This window comes from Tachypleus tridentatus, chromosome 13 (genome assembly GCF_004210375.1).
Source record: "Tachypleus tridentatus isolate NWPU-2018 chromosome 13, ASM421037v1, whole genome shotgun sequence".
Taxonomy (NCBI): Eukaryota; Metazoa; Arthropoda; class Merostomata; order Xiphosura; family Limulidae; genus Tachypleus; species Tachypleus tridentatus.
Genome location: NC_134837.1, coordinates 270,553,189 through 270,573,337, shown reverse-complemented (window position 1 = coordinate 270,573,337; position 20,149 = coordinate 270,553,189). Strand labels below are relative to the sequence as shown.

The 20,149-nt window shown below is 34.3% G+C and overlaps 1 protein-coding gene across 5 annotated transcripts in view; it reads left to right on the top strand.

Moving 5' to 3' along the window:
• The window catches only part of LOC143237358 (PRKCA-binding protein-like), a 51,119-nt gene that overhangs the window by 19,920 nt on the left and 11,050 nt on the right, over positions 1-20,149 (top strand). For all 5 annotated transcript variants that reach the window (XM_076476515.1, XM_076476519.1, XM_076476517.1 and 2 more), the window contains 5 exons: positions 6,225-6,341; positions 8,589-8,722; positions 9,095-9,187; positions 11,230-11,330; positions 18,163-18,257. In XM_076476515.1, coding sequence (XP_076332630.1) covers positions 6,225-6,341; positions 8,589-8,722; positions 9,095-9,187; positions 11,230-11,330; positions 18,163-18,257 — 540 coding nt within the window. The remainder of the gene's footprint in view (positions 1-6,224; positions 6,342-8,588; positions 8,723-9,094; positions 9,188-11,229; positions 11,331-18,162; positions 18,258-20,149) is intronic.

Genomic DNA, 20,149 nt, shown 5'->3' with positions numbered 1-20,149 from the left:
ACAGTATTATGTGTAATGGTAAGGTGACATGCTTAGTTGTTGTTTACCAGTATAGAAACAGTATTATGTGTAATGGTAAGGTGACAAATTTAGTTGTTGTTTACCAGTATAGAAACAGTATTATGTGTAATGGTAAGGTGACAAATTTAGTTGTTGTTTACCAGTATAGAAACAGTATTATGTGTAATGGTAAGGAGACAAATTTAGTTGTTGTTTACCAGTATAGAAACAGTATTATGTGTAATGGTCAGGTGACATGCTTAGTTGTTGTTTACCAGTATAGAAACAGTATTATGTGTAATGGTAAGGAGACAAATTTAGTTGTTGTTTACCAGTATAGAAACAGTATTATGTGTAATGGTAAGGAGACAAATTTAGTTGTTGTTTACCAGTATAGAAACAGTATTATGTGTAATGGTAAGGAGACAAATTTAGTTGTTGTTTACCAGTATAGAAACAGTATTATGTGTAATGGTAAGGAGACAAATTTAGTTGTTGTTTACCAGTATAGAAACAGTATTATGTGTAATGGTAAGGTGACAAATTTAGTTGTTGTTTACCAGTATAGAAACAGTATTATGTGTAATGGTAAGGAGACAAATTTAGTTGTTGTTTACCAGTATAGAAACAGTATTATGTGTAATGGTAAGGTGACAAATTTAGTTGTTGTTTACCAGTATAGAAACAGTATTATGTGTAATGGTAAGGTGACAAATTTAGTTGTTGTTTACCAGTATAGAAACAGTATTATGTGTAATGGTAAGGAGACAAATTTAGTTGTTGTTTACCAGTATAGAAACAGTATTATGTGTAATGGTAAGGAGACAAATTTAGTTGTTGTTTACCAGTATAGAAACAGTATTATGTGTAATGGTAAGGAGACAAATTTAGTTGTTGTTTACCAAGTATAGAAACAGTATTATGTGTAATGGTAAGGAGACAAATTTAGTTGTTGTTTACCAGTATAGAAACAGTATTATGTGTAATGGTAAGGAGACAAATTTAGTTGTTGTTTACCAGTATAGAAACAGTATTATGTGTAATGGTAAGGAGACAAATTTAGTTGTTGTTTACCAGTATAGAAAGAGTATTATGTGTAATGGTAAGGAGACAAATTTAGTTGTTGTTTACCAGTATAGAAACAGTATTATGTGTTATGGTAAGGTGACATGCTTAGTTGTTGTTTACCAGTATAGAAACAGTATTATGTGTAATGGTAAGGTGAGATGCTTAGTTGTTGTTTACCAGTATAGAAACAGTATTATGTGTAATGGTAAGGTGACATGCTTAGTTGTTGTTTACCAGTATAGAAACAGTATTATGTGTAATGGTAAGGTGACATGCTTAGTTGTTGTTTACCAGTGTAGAAACAGTATTATGTGTAATGGTAAGGAGACAAATTTAGTTGTTGTTTACCAGTGTAGAAACAGTATTATGTGTAATGGTAAGGTGACAAATTTAGTTGTTGTTTACCAGTATAGAAACAGTATTATGTGTAATGGTAAGGAGACAAATTTAGTTGTTGTTTTCCAGTATAGAAACAGTATTATGTGTAATGGTAAGGTGACATGCTTAGTTGTTGTTTACCAGTATAGAAACAGTATTATGTGTAATGGTCAGGTGACATGCTTAGTTGTTGTTTACCAGTATAGAAACAGTATTATGTGTAATGGTCAGGTGACATGCTTAGTTGTTGTTTACCAGTATAGAAACAGTATTATGTGTAATGGTCAGGTGACATGCTTAGTTGTTGTTTACCAGTATAGAAACAGTATTATGTGTAATGGTCAGGTGACATGCTTAGTTGTTGTTTACCAGTATAGAAACAGTATTATGTGTAATGGTCAGGTGACATGCTTAGTTGTTGTTTACCAGTATAGAAACAGTATTATGTGTAATGGTAAGGTGAGATGCTTAGTTGTTGTTTACCAGTATAGAAACAGTATTATGTGTAATGGTAAGGAGACATGCTTAGTTGTTGTTTACCAGTATAGAAACAGTATTATTTGTAATGGTAAGGAGACAAATTTAGTTGTTGTTTACCAGTGTAGAAACAGTATTATGGAGTGGTAAGGAAACAAATTTAGTTGTTGCTTACCAGTATAGAAACAGTATTATGTGTAATGGTAAGGAGACAAATTTAGTTGTTGTTTACCAGTATAGAAACAGTATTATGTGTAATGGTAAGGAGACAAATTTAGTTGTTGTTTACCAGTATAGAAACAGTATTATTTGTAATGGTAAGGAGACAAAGTTGTTGTTTACCAGTGTAGATATTGTTTTGTAATGGTAAGGAGACAAATTTAGTTGTTGTTTACCAGTGTAGAAACAGTATTATGGAGTGGTAAGGAAACAAATTTAGTTGTTGCTTACCAGTATAGAAACAGTATTATGTGTAATGGTAAGGAGACAAATTTAGTTGTTGTTTACCAGTATAGAAACAGTATTATGTGTAATGGTAAGGAGACAAATTTAGTTGTTGTTTACCAGTATAGAAACAGTATTATTTGTAATGGTAAGGAGACAAATTTAGTTGTTGTTTACCAGTGTAGATATTGTTATGTAATGGTAAGGAGACAAAGTTGTTGTTTACCAGTGTAGATATTGTTATGTAATGGTAAGGAGACAAAGTTGTTGTTTACCAGTGTAGATATTGTTATGTAATGGTAAGGAGACAAAGTTGTTGTTTACCAGTGTAGATATTGTTATGTAATGGTAAGGAGACAAATTTAGTTGTTGTTTACCAGTGTAGAAACAGTGTTATGTAATGGTAAGGAGACAAATTTAGTTGTTGCTTACAGGTGTAGTTATTGTTATGTAATGGTAAGGAGACAAAGTTGTTGTTTACCAGTGTAGATATTGTTATGGAGTGGTAAGGAAACAAATTTAGTTGTTGCTTACAGGTGTAGATATTGTTATGTAGTGGTAAGGAGACAAATTTAGTTGTTGTTTACGGGTGTAGATATTGTTATGTAATGGTAAGGAGACAAGTTTAGTTGTTGTTTACCAGTGTAGAAACAGTATTATGGAGTGGTAAGGAAACAAATTTAGTTCTTGCTTACAGGTGTAGATATTGTTATGTAGTGGTAAGGAGACAAATTTAGTTGTTGTTTACAGGTGTAGAAACAGTGTTATGTAGTGGTAAGGAGACAAATTTAGTTGTTGTTTACCAGTGTAGAAACAGTATTATGGAGTGGTAAGGAAACAAATTTAGTTGTTGCTTACAGGTGCAGATATTGTTATGTAGTGGTAAGGAGACAAATTTAGTTGTTGTTTACAGGTGTAAAAACAGTATTATGGAGTGGTAAGGAAACAAATTTAGTTGTTGCTTACAGATGTAGATATTGCTTTGTAATGGTAAGGAAACAAATTTAGTTGTTGCTTACAGGTGTACAAATAATATTATGGAGTGGTAAGGAGACAAATTTAGTTGTTGCTTACAGATGTAGATATTGCTTTGTAATGGTAAGGAAACAAATTTAGTTGTTGCTTACAGGTGTAGAAACAGTGTTATGTAGTGGTAAGGAGACAAATTTAGTTGTTGCTTACAGATGTAGATATTGCTTTGTAATGGTAAGGAAACAAATTTAGTTGTTGTTTACAGGTGTAGAAACAGTGTTATGGAGTGGTAAGGAGACAAAGTTAGTTGTTGTTTACAGGTGTAGAAACAGTGTTATGGAGTGGTAAGGAGACAAAGTTAGTTGTTGTTTACAGGTGTAGAAACAGTGTTATGTAGTGGTAAGGAGACAAATTTAGTTGTTGCTTACAGATGTAGATATTGCTTTGTAATGGTAAGGAAACAAATTTAGTTGTTGTTTACAGGTGTAGAAACAGTGTTATGGAGTGGTAAGGAGACAAAGTTAGTTGTTGTTTACAGGTGTAGAAACAGTGTTATGTAGTGGTAAGGAGACAAATTTAGTTGTTGCTTACAGATGTAGATATTGCTTTGTAATGGTAAGGAAACAAATTTAGTTGTTGTTTACAGGTGTAGAAACAGTGTTATGGAGTGGTAAGGAGACAAAGTTAGTTGTTGTTTACAGGTGTAGAAACAGTGTTATGTAGTGGTAAGGAGACAAATTTAGTTGTTGTTTACAGGTGTAGAAACAGTGTTATGTAGTGGTAAGGAGACAAATTTAGTTGTTGTTTACAGGTGTAGAAACAGTGTTATGGAGTGGTAAGGAGACAAATTTAGTTGTTGTTTACAGGTGTAGAAACAGTGTTATGGAGTGGTAAGGAGACAAATTTAGTTGTAGAAACAGTGTTATGTAGTGGTGAGGAGACAAAGTTAGTTGTTGTTTACAGGTGTAGAAACAGTGTTATGTAGTGGTGAGGAGACAAAGTTAGTTGTTGTTTACAGGTGTAGAAACAGTGTTATGTAGTGGTAAGGAGACAAATTTAGTTGTTGCTTACAGGTGTAGAAACAGTGATATGTAGTGGTAAGGAGACAAATTTAGTTGTTGTTTACAGGTGTAGAAACAGTGTTATGGAGTGGTAAGGAGACAAATTTAGTTGTTGTTTACCAGTGTAGAAACAGTGTTATGGAGTGGTAAGGAGACAAATTTAGTTGTTGTTTACCAGTGTAGAAACAGTGTTATGGAGTGGTAAGGAGACAAATTTAGTTGTTGTTTACAGGTGTAGAAACAGCAGTGCTAGAATAGAGGGTGCATTGATGTGGGTGGAGTACTCAGCAGTGCTAGAATAGAGGGTGCATTGATGTGGGTGGAGTACTCAGCAGTGCTAGAATAGAGGGTGCATTGATGTGGGTGGAGTAATCAGCAGTGCTAGAATAGAGGGTACATTGATGTGGGTGGAGTAATCAGTAGTCCTAGAATAGAGTGTATATTGATGTGGGTGGAGTACTCAGCATATCAAAGATTACCAAGATCATTTATGAGTGGTATAAAAGCATGTGAGACCAATGTTTAGATAGACAAAGGGAGAATTACAGAAGCAATACTATATAATAGTAAGGTGACGCATTAGATCTTGTGATTTGTAGCCTTGAACAGTTTCCATTAAGGAATGGTAATGGTTTATGTGATATAGTTTTTCACAGGTGTTAGTAGCTGAGAAGGAGCAAAACTGATCTGTTGTTCATTATATTTGTTTTCACATGGTTTCTAGGTGTTTAGTAATTCAGAATGAATTATAAACTTACTTGTTTTTATAGTTTTTCATATGGTTTCCAGGTGTTTGGTAATTCATAATGAATTAAACTTGTTTGTTGTTCAAGTTTTCACATTGTTTCCAGGTGTTTAGTAATTCATAATGAAAGAAACTTGTTTGTTGTTATAGTGTTTCACTTGGTTTCCTGGTGTTTAGTAGTTTGGAATGAATAAAACTTTGTTGTTGTTATAGTTTCGCACATGGTTTCTAGTTGTTTAGTAATTAAGAATGAGTAAAACTTGCTTGTTATAGTTTTTCATATGCTTTCCAAGTGTTTAGTAATCCCGAATGAGTAAAACGTTCTTGTTATTATAGTTTTTCATATGGTTTCCAAGTGTTTAGTAATTAAGAATGAGTAAAACTTGCTTGTTATTAGTTTTTCATATGGTTTCCAAGTGTTTAGTAATTAAGAATGAGTAAAACTTGCTTGTTATTATAGTTTTTCATATGGTTTCCAAGTGTTTAGTAATTAAGAATGAGTAAAACTTTCTTGTTATTATAGTTTTTCATATGCTTTCCAAGTGTTTAGTAATCCCGAATGAGTAAAACGTTCTTGTTATTATAGTTTTTCATATGGTTTCCAAGTGTTTAGTAATCCCGAATGAGTAAAACTTGCTTGTTATTATAGTTTTTCATATGCTTTCCAAGTGTTTAGTAATTAAGAATGAATGAAACTTGCTTGTTATTATAGTTTTTCATATGCTTTCCAAGTGTTTAGTAATTAAGAATGAATGAAACTTTATTTGTTTTTATAGGTTTTTACATAGTTTCCAGGGTTCTAGTGATTGTTCTTTATTATAATTGTTTTTCACAGCATCCATCAGCTTGATCACTTACCATTTTCATTGTTTTATACGAGTAAAAGAAAATTCATATGTTGGTGGTGACAGCAATATATATTACTAAGCTTCAGTAAAAATAAGTTCTTGTACAGATAGTTGTGTAAATTTTCCATTATGTGTTGTTTTGACAAAATGAATTTGTATTATACGTGTTTATGACATTGCAACAGATTGTGTGTGATGTGATGCCAAGTTTTGTTTTGTCATCATTGTCAGACAGCCTAGTAAAGAAGCTTGAAGAACTGGAAAGAAATGAACACATGTATAGGGGAATAACAGAGCACACAAAATCAGTGCTTAAAGCATTTTTTGATGTTTGTAAAGTCTACAGAGGTATGTATTCTCTTTTTCACTGATGTCAAAGTTACAACAGTCAAGTAACAAAGCATAAACACAATAGGGTTAAGTGAAAAGTGTTGAGTACAAAAACATTCTCTGTGTTTGGGTTTTGGATGTAAAACTAGTTGGATGAAGTGTTATACAAAACTTAGTTGTGGTGTTTGGAATGGTAGGTTTCTATCATAGGGATAGCAGGGGTGGTGTTGTGTTACTTTATGGAATGGTAGGTTTCTGTCATAGGGATAGCAGGGGTGGTGTTGTGTTACTTTATGGAATGGTAGGTTTCTGTCATAGGGATAGCAGGGGTGGTGTTGTGTTACTTTATGGAATGGTAGGTTTCTGTCATAGGGATAGCAGGGGTGGTGTTGTGTTACTTTATGGAATGGTAGGTTTCTGTCATAGGGATAGCAGGGGTGGTGTTGTGTTACTTTATGGAATGGTAGGTTTCTGTCATAGGGATAGCAGGGGTGGTGTTGTGTTACTTTATGGAATGGTAGGCTTCTAACATTGAATAGCAGGGGTGGTGGTGTGTTACTTTATTGAATGGTAGGTTTCTAACATAGGATAGCAGGGATGGTGTTGTGTTACTTTATGGAATGGTAGGTTTCTAACAGAGGGATAGCAGGGCTGGTGTTGTGTTTCTTTATGGAATGGTAGGTTTCTAACATAGGATAGCAGGGGTGGTGTTGTGTTACTTTATTGAATGGTAGGTTTCTAACATAGGATAGCAGGGGTGGTGTTGTGTTACTTTATGGAATGGTAGGTTTCTATCATAGGGATAGCAGGGGTGATGTGTTACTTTATGGAATGGTAGGTTTCTAACAGAGGGATAGCAGGGCTGGTGTTGTGTTACTTTATGGAATGGTAGGTTTCTAACAGAGGGATAGCAGGGCTGGTGTTGTGTTTCTTTACGGAATGGTAGGTTTCTATCATAGAGATAGCAGGGGTGGTGTTGTGTTACTTTATGGAATGGTAGGTTTCTAACAGAGGGATAGCAGGGCTGGTGTTGTGTTTCTTTATGGAATGGTAGGTTTCTATCATAGGGATAGCAGGGGTGGTGTTGTGTTACTTTATGGAATGGTAGGTTTCTGTCATAGGGATAGCAGGGGTGGTGTTGTGTTACTTTATGGAATGGTAGGTTTCTGTCATAGGGATAGCAGGGGTGGTGTTGTGTTACTTTATGGAATGGTAGGCTTCTAACATTGAATAGCAGGGGTGGTGTTGTGTTACTTTATGGAATGGTATGTTTCTATCGTAGGGATAGCAGGGGTGGTGTTGTGTTACTTTATGGAATGGTAGGTTTCTAACATAGGATAGCAGGGGTGGTGTTGTGTTACTTTATGGGATGGTAGGTTTCTAACAGAGGGATAGCAGGGCTGGTGTTGTGTTACTTTATGGGATGGTAGGTTTCTAACCGAGGGATAGCAGGGGTGGTGTTGTGTTACTTTATTGAATGGTAGGTTTCTAACATAGGATAGCAGGGGTGGTGTTGTGTTACTTTATGGAATGGTAGGTTTCTATCATAGGGATAGCAGGGGTGGTGTTGTGTTACTTTATGGAATGGTAGGTTTCTAACAGAGGGATAGCAGGGCTGGTGTTATGTTTCTTTATGGAATGGTAGGTTTCTAACAGAGGGATAGCAGGGCTGATGTTGTGTTTCTTTATGGAATGGTAGGTTTTTATCATAGGGATAGCAGGGGTGGTGTTGTGTTACTTTATGGAATGGTAGGTTTCTAACAGAGGGATAGCAGGGCTGGTGTTGTGTTACTGTTTGAAATGGTGGGTTTCTAACATAAGGATGGTAGGTAGAGGTTAGATGTTACTGTTTGTATCATATTTAACACAGGGATGGCAGGTAGTAATGTATTATTTTAAATGACATGTCAGAAAGGATTGTGAATGATATTTTGTGTTTTTATAAAACTCTAGGTGGTTTTTGTAATGTATTAGAGAAAGGCAGTGGAACTCCATGTCTTTCTAAGAGAGGTTAAGTAAAGCATAATTTATACTTTATATTACAATCAGGTAATGGTACAAGTGTGTATACTATGTTTTGGAATGTTTTTTATATCTATTTTCAATATACTTAAAGAATCATAGATTTTATTAAACACATAATATAATGTGGTATGATGTACTATTTTATGTTAGTTTGGTAGCTTGCTCCATTTGTGTAAAACATCAAGTTTTATAAAAGAAAAAAGTTCAATTTTTAGCCACATAGTTAGTTCTTTATTTAAGGTTTTGGTGACGTATTTTCATCTATTGGTGTGAGAGAACCACAGAAAAGAGCCAGTGAAGCTTTTACGAGGTTCGGTGAAGCTCATCGGTCAATGGAAAAATATGGGATTACACTTTTAAAAACTGTCCGGCCAGTAAGTTTGTAGTGTTTGTTTAGTAATTTTGTTTGCAGATAATGCATTGATCATCTGTTTTAACAGACTGCAACAGTTTGTGAAAAAACTAATTATGTGTATTGGATGATCTTGATAAGATAATGGATTCTAGGTTATTGCTTGAAAGGCTAAATGTATAGTTTTCAGTAATACTATGCCTATGTACTTAGATCTGTTACCTTTAGGTAAAGTGTTTGAATTTTATTCAGTGTACCTGACTTTTAACTTAAGGGACATGAAGGTAAAACCAAATCATGATATGATTACTGCAGGTACTTAAATCGGTTTTTAATGTATTTTCTATTCAAGCAATTGTGTTTAGAATGTAATTCATAATTGACCTTCTACCAGATGCTAAATGACCTGAACACATACCTGAACAAAGCAGTACCGGACACGAGGCTGACCATGAAGAAGTATGTTGATGCCAAGTTTGAATATCTGGTAAGTGGAACATCCTTACATACAGTCTTACTTCATAGATCATCACCATGTTCCTTAATGTTTGACTAACGCACATGAAATATTTGTTTGTAGTTCTATATCCACAGAAGATAGATAGTTTGGTAGATGTCTGAAAATTAAAATATCACATTACACTATTGTTTTATATAACTTAGTCAAACTGTCTGTATCACAATATCATTATATGTAGCTTCCAGTCATACTGTCTGTATTACATTACAGTGTCATTTTATGTAGCTTCCAGTCATAGTGTCTGTATTACATTACAGTGTCATTTTATGTAGCTTCCAGTCATAGTGTCTGTATTACATTACAGAGTCATTTTATGTAGCTTCCAGTCATAGTGTCTGTATTACATTACAGTGTCATTTTATGTAGCTTCCAGTCATAGTGCCTATATCACATTACAGTATCATTTTATGTAGCTTCCAGTCATAGTGCCTATATCACATCACAGTATCATTTTATGTAGCTTCCAGTCATACTGTCTGTATTACATTACAGTGTCATTTTATGTAGCTTCCAGTCATAGTGTCTGTATTACATTACAGTGTCATTTTATGTAGCTTCCAGTCATAGTGTCTGTATTACATTACAGAGTCATTTTATGTAGCTTCCAGTCATAGTGTCTGTATTACATTACAGTGTCATTTTATGTAGCTTCCAGTCATAGTGCCTATATCACATTACAGTATCATTTTATGTAGCTTCCAGTCATAGTGCCTATATCACATCACAGTATCATTTTATGTAGCTTCCAGTCATAGTGTCTGTATTACATTACAGTGTCATTTTATGTAGCTTCCAGTCATAGTGTCTATATCACATCATATCATTTTATGTAGCTTCCAGTCATAGTGCCTATATCACATCACAGTATCATTTTATGTAGCTTCCAGTCATAGTGTCTGTATTACATTACAGTGTCATTTTATGTAGCTTCCAGTCATAGTGTCTGTATTACATTACAGTGTCATTTTATGTAGCTTCCAGTCATAGTGTCTGTATTACATTACAGTGACATTTTATGTAGCTTCCAGTCATAGTGTCTGTATTACATTACAGTGTCATTTTATGTAGCTTCCAGTCATAGTGTCTGTATTACATTACAGTGTCATTTTATGTAGCTTCCAGTCATAGTGTCTGTATTACATTACAGTGTCATTTTATGTAGCTTCCAGTCATAGTGTCTGTATTACATTACAGTGTCATTTTATGTAGCTTCCAGTCATAGTGTCTGTATTACATCATAATATCATTTTATGTAGCTTCCAGTCATAGTGTCTGTATCACATCATAATATCATTTTATGTAGCTTCCAGTCATAGTGTCTATATCACATCATATCATTTTATGTAGCTTCCAGTCATAGTGTCTATATCACATCACAGTGTCATTTTATGTAGCTTTCAGTCATAGTGTCTGTATCACATCACAGTATCATTTTATGTAACTTCCAGTCATAGTGTCTGTATTACATCATAATATCATTTTATGTAGCTTCCAGTCATAGTGTCTGTATCACATCATAATATCATTTTATGTAGCTTCCAGTCATAGTGTCTATATCACATCATATCATTTTATGTAGCTTCCAGTCATAGTGTCTATATCACATCACAGTGTCATTTTATGTAGCTTTCAGTCATAGTGTCTGTATCACATCACAGTATCATTTTATGTAACTTCCAGTCATAGTGTCTGTATCACATCACAGTATCATTTTATGTAACTTCCAGTCATAGTGTCTGTATCACATCACAGTATCAATTTATGTAACTTCCAGTCATAGTGTCTGTATCACATCACAGTATCAATTTATGTAAGTTCCAGTCATAGTGTCTGTATCACATCACAGTATCATTTTATGTAACTTCCAGTCATAGTGTCTGTATCACATCACAGTATCATTTTATGTAACTTCCAGTCATAGTGTCTGTATCACATCACAGTATCATTTTATGTAACTTCCAGTCATAGTGTCTGTATCACATCACAGTATCATTTTATGTAACTTTCAGTCATACTGTCTAAAAGTAAAAGAAATGGATGATGAAGAATACACTTATCAAGCACTTCAAGAACCTTTGTACAGAATTGAAACAGGAAACTATGAGTACAGGTGAGTTTTAATAACATTAAAACTATGAGTAAAGGTGTGTTTTAATAAGTAACATTAAAACTATGAGTGAAGGTGTGTTTTAATAAGTAACATTAAAACTATGAGTGAAGGTGTGTTTTAATAAGTAACATTAAAACTATGAGTACAGGTGTGTTTTAATAAATAACATTAAAAATGTGAGTACAGGTGAGTTTAATAAATAACATTAAAACTATGAGTACAGGTGAGTTTAATAAATAACATCAAAACTGTGAGTACAGGTGTGTTTAATAAGTAACATTAAAACTGTGAGTACAGGTGTGTTTAATAAGTAACATTAAAACTGTGAGTACAGGTGTGTTTAATAAGTAACATCAAAACTGTGAGTACAGGTGTGTTTAATAAGTAACATCAAAACTGTGAGTACAGGTGTGTTTAATAAGTAACATCAAAACTGTGAGTACAGGTGTGTTTAATAAGTAACATCAAAACTGTGAGTACAGGTGTGTTTAATAAGTAACATCAAAACTGTGAGTACAGGTGTGTTTAATAAGTAACATCAAAACTGTGAGTACAGGTGTGTTTAATAAGTAACATCAAAACTGTGAGTGCAGGTGTGTTTAATAAGTAACATCAAAACTGTGAGTGCAGGTGTGTTTAATAAGTAACATCAAAACTGTGAGTGCAGGTGTGTTTAATAAGTAACATCAAAACTGTGAGTGCAGGTGTGTTTAATAAGTGACATCAAAACTGTGAGTGCAGGTGTGTTTAATAAGTGACATCAAAACTGTGAGTGCAGGTGTGTTTAATAAGTGACATCAAAACTGTGAGTGCAGGTGTGTTTAATAAGTGACATCAAAACTGTGAGTGCAGGTGTGTTTAATAAGTGACATTAAAACTGTGAGTGCAGGTGTGTTTAATAAGTGACATTAAAACTGCGAGTGCAGGTGTGTTTAATAAGTGACATTACAACTGCGAGTGCAGGTGTGTTTAATAAGTGACATTACAACTGCGAGTGCAGGTGTGTTTAATAAGTGACATTACAACTGCGAGTGCAGGTGTGTTTAATAAGTGACATTACAACTGCGAGTGCAGGTGTGTTTAATAAGTGACATTACAACTGCGAGTGCAGGTGTGTTTAATAAGTGACATTACAACTGCGAGTGCAGGTGTGTTTAATAAGTGACATTAAAACTGCGAGTGCAGGTGTGTTTAATAAGTGACATCAAAACTGCGAGTGCAGGTGTGTTTAATAAGTGACATCAAAACTGTGAGTGCAGGTGTGTTTAATAAGTGACATTAAAACTGTGAGTGCAGGTGTGTTTAATAAGTGACATTAAAACTGCGAGTGCAGGTGTGTTTAATAAGTGACATTACAACTGCGAGTGCAGGTGTGTTTAATAAGTGACATTACAACTGCGAGTGCAGGTGTGTTTAATAAGTGACATTACAACTGTGAGTGCAGGTGTGTTTAATAAGTGACATTACAACTGCGAGTGCAGGTGTGTTTAATAAGTGACATTACAACTGCGAGTGCAGGTGTGTTTAATAAGTGACATTAAAACTGCGAGTGCAGGTGTGTTTAATAAGTGACATTAAAACTGCGAGTGCAGGTGTGTTTAATAAGTGACATTAAAACTGCGAGTGCAGGTGTGTTTAATAAGTGACATTAAAACTGCGAGTGCAGGTGTGTTTAATAAGTGACATTAAAACTGCGAGTGCAGGTGTGTTTAATAAGTGACATTAAAACTGCGAGTGCAGGTGTGTTTAATAAGTGACATTAAAACTGCGAGTGCAGGTGTGTTTAATAAGTGACATTAAAACTGCGAGTGCAGGTGTGTTTAATAAGTGACATTAAAACTGCGAGTGCAGGTGTGTTTAATAAGTGACATTAAAACTGCGAGTGCAGGTGTGTTTAATAAGTGACATTAAAACTGCGAGTGCAGGTGTGTTTAATAAGTGACATTAAAACTGCGAGTGCAGGTGTGTTTAATAAGTGACATTAAAACTGCGAGTACAGGTGTGTTTAATAAGTGACATTAAAACTGCGAGTACAGGTGTGTTTAATAAGTGACATTAAAACTGAGTACAGGTGAGTTTTAACAACATTAAAACTGTGAGTACAGGTGTGTTTAATAAGTGACACTAATAATCAGAAAAGTTTTATTACTTTTGAAAAGTTAAGAAAAATTGTATTTAGATAAAATTTTATGTTATGTATCAATTTTCTGTAATATTGTACCATATTACACAATTTATATCTTGTTTGTAACAAAACTCATAGTCCAGTGGTTAAGACATTCAACACTCAATCTGAAGGCCACTTGTTTGTTTCCTCAACACCTGTATGGTTGCTGAAAGGGCTGGTCAACCACAAACATTTTGGGATTAACTCTATCTGTACAGGCTTAGTCAATTTGTCTGAGATTATGACCCAAAAACTCTTCAGTGTTTCTGTTACTGTAACATCTAATATTTTGTTTCCTTGCTGTAACGTCTAATATTTTGTTTCCATCCTATACCCTCTATTATTTTGCAGGCTTTTAATAAATATTGTCTTTCATAGAAAAAAAACAGAATTATTAGTAAATATATAAAGTCAAATTGTGTCGACCGGTTTAAGTGCAAAGTAATTTGCATGATGATATTACAAACATCTATGTTCTTAGAGCATCATATACTTGGACTACTTGTGAACTCACCTAGTGAAAAATTATTTTTCTCTATACTTCCTAATCTAGCCCAACTAGTTTCTTGTCTTCATATTTTAATTACTTTTATAATAATAATAAAGAATGTATGTGGAAACATACCTTAGTAACTGATTCCTACCTTTTCTTTATACTTCTGATCACTTGTTTATTTAGAACTTGGTTGTTTCTCCTACTGATCACTTGTTTATTTAGAACTTGGCTGTTTCTCCTACCGATCACTTGTTTATTTAGAACTTGGCTGTTTCTCCTACTGATCACTTGTTTATTTAGAACTTGGTTGTTTCTCCTACTGATCACTTGTTTATTTAGAACTTGGTTTGTTTCTCCTACTGATGAGTTATTTAGAACTTGGCTGTTTCTCCTACTGATGAGTTGTTTATTTAGAATTTGGCTGTTTCTCCTACTGATCACTTGTTTATTTAGAACTTGGCTGCTTCTCCTACTGATCACTTGTTTATTTAGAAATTGGTTGTTTCTCCTACTGATCACTTGTTTATTTAGAACGTGGTTGTTTCTCCTACTGATCACTTGTTTATTTAGAACTTGGCTGCTTCTCCTACTGATCACTTGTTTATTTAGAACTTGGCTGTTTCTCCTACTGATCACTTGTTTATTTAGAAATTGGTTGTTTCTCCTACTGATCACTTGTTTATTTAGAACTTGGCTGTTTCTCCTACTGATCACTTGTTTATTTAGAACTTGGCTGTTTCTCCTACTGATCACTTGTTTATTTAGAAATTGGCTGTTTCTCCTACTGATCACTTGTTTATTTAGAACTTGGTTGTTTCTCCTACTGATCACTTGTTTATTTAGAACTTGGTTTGTTTCTCCTACTGATGAGTTGTTTATTTAGAATTTGGCTGTTTCTCCTACTGATCACTTGTTTATTTAGAACGTGGTTGTTTCTCCTACTGATCACTTGTTTATTTAGAACTTGGCTGCTTCTCCTACTGATCACTTGTTTATTTAGAAATTGGTTGTTTCTCTTACTGATCACTTGTTTATTTAGAACTTGGTTGTTTCTCCTACTGATCACTTGTTTATTTAGAAAGTGGTTGTTTCTCCTACTGATCACTTGTTTATTTAGAACTTGGTTGTTTCTCTTACTGATCACTTGTTTATTTAGAACTTGGTTGTTTCTCTTACTGATCACTTGTTTATTTAGAAATTGGTTGTTTCTCCTACTGATAACTTGTTTATTTAGAACTTGGTTGTTTCTCTTACTGATCACTTGTTTATTTAGAACTTGGTTGTTTCTCCTACTGATCACTTGTTTATTTAGAACTTGGTTGTTTCTCCTACTGATCACTTGTGTATTTAGAACTTGGCTGTAACTGCTAGTGATCACTTGTTTATTTAGAATTTGGCTGTTTCTCCTACTGATCAGTTGTTTATTTAGAATTTGGCTGTTTCTCCTACTGATCACTTGTTTATTTAGAATTTGGCTGTTTCTCCTACTGATGACTTGTTTATTTAGAACTTGGCAGTATCTCCTACTGATCACTTGTTTATTTAGAACTTGGCTGTTTCTCCTACTGATCACTTGTTTATTTAGAACTTGGCAGTATCTCCTACAGATCACTTGTTTATTTAGAACTTGGCTGCATCTCCTACTGATCACTTGTTTATTTAGAACTTGGCTGTAACTGCTACTGATCACGTGTTTATTCAGAACTTGGATATATCTCTTAGTGATCACTTGTTTATTTAGAACTTGGCTGTATCTCCTACAGATCACTTGTTTATTTAGAACTTGGCTGTATCTCCTACAGATCATGTGTTTATTAAGAACTTGGTTGTTTCTCCTACTGTTGAGTTGTTTATTAAGAACTTGGTTGTTTCTCCTACTGTTGAGTTGTTTATTTAGAACTTGGATGTATCTCCTACAGATCACTTGTTTATTTAGAACTTGGCTGTTTCTCCTACTGATGAGTTGTTTATTTAGAACTTGGATGTATCTCCTACAGATCACTTGTTTATTTAGAACTTGGCTGCTTCTCCTACTGATCACTTGTTTATTTAGAACTTGGCTGTCACTGCTACCGATCACTTGTTTATTGAGAACTTGGCTGTAACTGCTACCGATCACTTGTTTATTGAGAACTTGGCTGTAACTGCTACCGATCACTTGTTTGTTTAGAACTTGGCTGTAACTTCTACCGATCACGTGTTTCTTTAGAACTTGGCTGTTTCTCCTACCGATCACGTGTTTCTTTAGAACTTGGCTGTTTCTCCTACTGATCACGTGTTTATTCAGAACGTGGTTGTATCTCCTACTGATCACTTGTTTATTCAGAACGTGGCTGCATCTCCTACTGATCACTTGTTTATTTAGAACTTGGCTGTAACTGCTACTGATCACGTGTTTATTCAGAACTTGGATATATCTCTTAGTGATCACTTGTTTATTTAGAACTTGGCTGTTTCTCCTACTGATCACTTGTTTATTTAGAACTTGGCTGTATCTCCTACAGATCATGTGTTTATTAAGAACTTGGTTGTTTCTCCTACTGTTGAGTTGTTTATTAAGAACTTGGTTGTTTCTCCTACTGTTGAGTTGTTTATTTAGAACTTGGATGTATCTCCTACAGATCACTTGTTTATTTAGAACTTGGCTGTTTCTCCTACTGATGAGTTGTTTATTTAGAACTTGGATGTATCTCCTACAGATCACTTGTTTATTTAGAACTTGGCTGCTTCTCCTACTGATCACTTGTTTATTTAGAACTTGGCTGTCACTGCTACCGATCACTTGTTTATTGAGAACTTGGCTGTAACTGCTACCGATCACTTGTTTATTGAGAACTTGGCTGTAACTGCTACCGATCACTTGTTTGTTTAGAACTTGGCTGTAACTTCTACCGATCACGTGTTTCTTTAGAACTTGGCTGTTCCTCCTACCGATCACGTGTTTCTTTAGAACTTGGCTGTTTCTCCTACTGATCACGTGTTTATTCAGAACGTGGTTGTATCTCCTACTGATCACTTGTTTATTCAGAACGTGGCTGTATCTCCTACTGATCACTTGTTTATTCAGAACGTGGCTGTATCTCCTACTGATCACTTGTTTATTCAGAACGTGGCTGTATCTCCTACTGATCACTTGTTTATTCAGAACGTGGCTGTATCTCCTACTGATCACTTGTTTATTCAGAACGTGGCTGTATCTCCTACTGATCACTTGTTTATTCAGAACGTGGCTGTATCTCCTACTGATCACTTGTTTATTCAGAACGTGGCTGTATCTCCTACTGATCACTTGTTTATTTAGAACTTGGCTGTATCTCCTACTAATCACTTGTTTATTTAGAACCTGGCTGTATTTCCTACTGATCACTTGTTTATTAAGAACTTGGCTGTATTTCCTACTGATGAGTTCTTTTAAGAACTTGTCTGCATCTCTTACTGATCACATGTTTATTTAGTACGTGGCTGTATCTCCATATGATCACTTGTTTATTTAGAACTTTGTTATACTTCCTACTGATTAGTTGGTAACATTGTGTACTTTTGAACGTGGTAAGTTAACCCTTTTAGGTACAGTTAATTATTATACTTGTTAAGAGAAAAATCAATACACATATTTCTATCTCAACCTGTTAGAGCACAATTGTTAACAACTGCAAGTTTTACAAATTAATCTGTATCAAGAAGTTCTTATTTAGTGTGACAATAATTAAATCTTGAACTCATAATATTATAGTTTGGTGACAGATAATTTTGTACTTTTCACAGTGAACCAGTTTTCCTGTTATGATTCTTGTTGTTATTTAAATTTGACTTCGTTAATGAAATGATAGTTTTCTTTTATTGCATGTAGAATAAATAAACTTTTCTATTGCATCCACTGGTGTCTCGCTTTTAAGTTCTTCCATTTATGTTCTGTATAACAAATAGTTTCTGCTGTATGTTTTTGTCTGACTTATTTTATTTTTGTAAAACGTCACGAAAAAATAAATATTATTTCATATATTAAGTTCTTCAGTGTGTCTTCTTTGAAAACACTGATTTTTTTTTTTACATTATTTCCTGGAGTCTTGTACAATTACTTTAAGTTTAGTTCTTAGAATATACATTATGCCATGAATATAAGTGTTGTAGCTCTAATAAAATTTTCTTCATGTTTTTTTATATTACAGGTTAGTCTTAAGATGTAGACAAGATGCAAGAGCAAGATTTGCCAAACTAAGATCTGATGTCCTTGTTAAACTTGAACTACTGGATCAGAAACATGGTAATCAGTGATTGCTTCTGTCTGTCCAGAATGTACATACATATGTAATCAGAATATTAGTGATGGCTTCTGTCTGTCCAGAATGTACATACATATGTAATCAGAATATTAGTGATGGCTTCTGTCTGTCCAGAATGTATATAAGTATATAATCAGAGTATCAGTGATGGCTTCTGTCTGTCCAGAATGTATATAAGTATATAATCAGAGTATCAGTGATGGCTTCTGTCTGTCCAGAATGTATACAAGTAGGTATATAATCAGAGTATCAGTGATGGCTTCTGTCTGTCCAGAATGTATACAAGTAGGTATATAATCAGAGTATCAGTGATGGCTTCTGTCTGTCCAGAATGTATACAAGTAGGTATATAATCAGAGTATCAGTGATGGCTTCTGTCTGTCCAGAATGTATACAAGTAGGTATATAATCAGAGTATCAGTGATGGCTTCTGTCTGTCCAGAATGTATACAAGTAGGTATATAATCAGAGTATCAGTGATGGCTTCTGTCTGTCCAGAATGTATACAAGTAGGTATATAATCAGAGTATCAGTGACGGCTTCTGTCTGTCCAGAATGTATACAAGTAGGTATATAATCAGAGTATCAGTGACAGCTTTTTGTCTGTCCAGAATGTATACAAGTAGGTATATAATCAGAGTATCAGTGACAGCTTCTGTCTGTCCAGAATGTATACAAGTAGGTATATAATCAGAGTATCAGTGATGGCTTCTGTCTGTCTAGAATGTATACAAGTACAGGGTGTTTGGAAAGTCACTGTGCACTTATACATTAACAGACATGTTTCAGTATAGAATACAGGAGGTAAATATGAATGACAATTATAAACAATGTTGAAAATGACCCCTGTTGGCATCAATACAGGCCTGGATCCTTCTTATTTTGTTTCTAAACACTGCTATCAGTTGCTGGCTTGAAATAAACTGAATAAAATATGATTACAGAACTGCACGGTGACTTTCCGAACACCCTGTATATAATCAGTGTTGCTTATGCCATCTCTACAAACCCTAACTGATGAGTCATGTTCCTGAAGGAATATAATGGTGGATCAGAATGCTATCAGTTTGTGTAGATCACTGACAATATTGTACTGACTTTTGAACCACACATCACTGGATATGTATTTTTTTATATTCAATAAGATAAACTGTTCATAATTGTGGAATATCGCTCAAACTTGTATTAATCTATAATAAGCACACACATTCTAGTTTGCTCATTCTCTGTTTGTTGTGTACTGTCCACCTCAACCTTTTAGTTAGATTACTTCTCCTGTGTTTGTGGTGTGGTGTCTACTTCAACTATTTTAGTTAGGTTGCTTCTCTGTGATGTGATGTCCACCTCAACCTTTTAGTTAGGTTACTTCTCCAGTGTTTCTCATGTGATGTATAACCTTTTAGTTAGGTTACTTCTCTGTTTGAAATGTATCTACTTCAACCATTTCAATTAAGATACTTCTCTGTTTGTGGTGGAATGTCTACTTCAACAATTTTAATTAAGTTACTTCTGCTCTGTTTGTTGTGGAATGTCTACTTCAACAATTTTAATTAAGTTACTTCTGCTCTGTTTGTTGTGGAATGTCTACTTCAACCATTTTAGTTGGGATACTTCTCTGTGATGTGTTGTCTACTTTAACCATTTTAGTTAGGTTACTGTGAGATGTGTCTACTTCAACCATTTCAATTAGGATACTTCTCTGTTTGTGGTGGAATGTCTACTTCAACCATTTTAGTTAAGTTACTTCTGCTCTGTTTGTGGTGGAATGTCTACTTCAACTATTTTAGTTAAGTTACTTCTGCTCTGTTTGTGGTGGAATGTCTACTTCAACCATTTTAGTTAGGTTACTTCTGCTCTGTTTGTGGTGGAATGT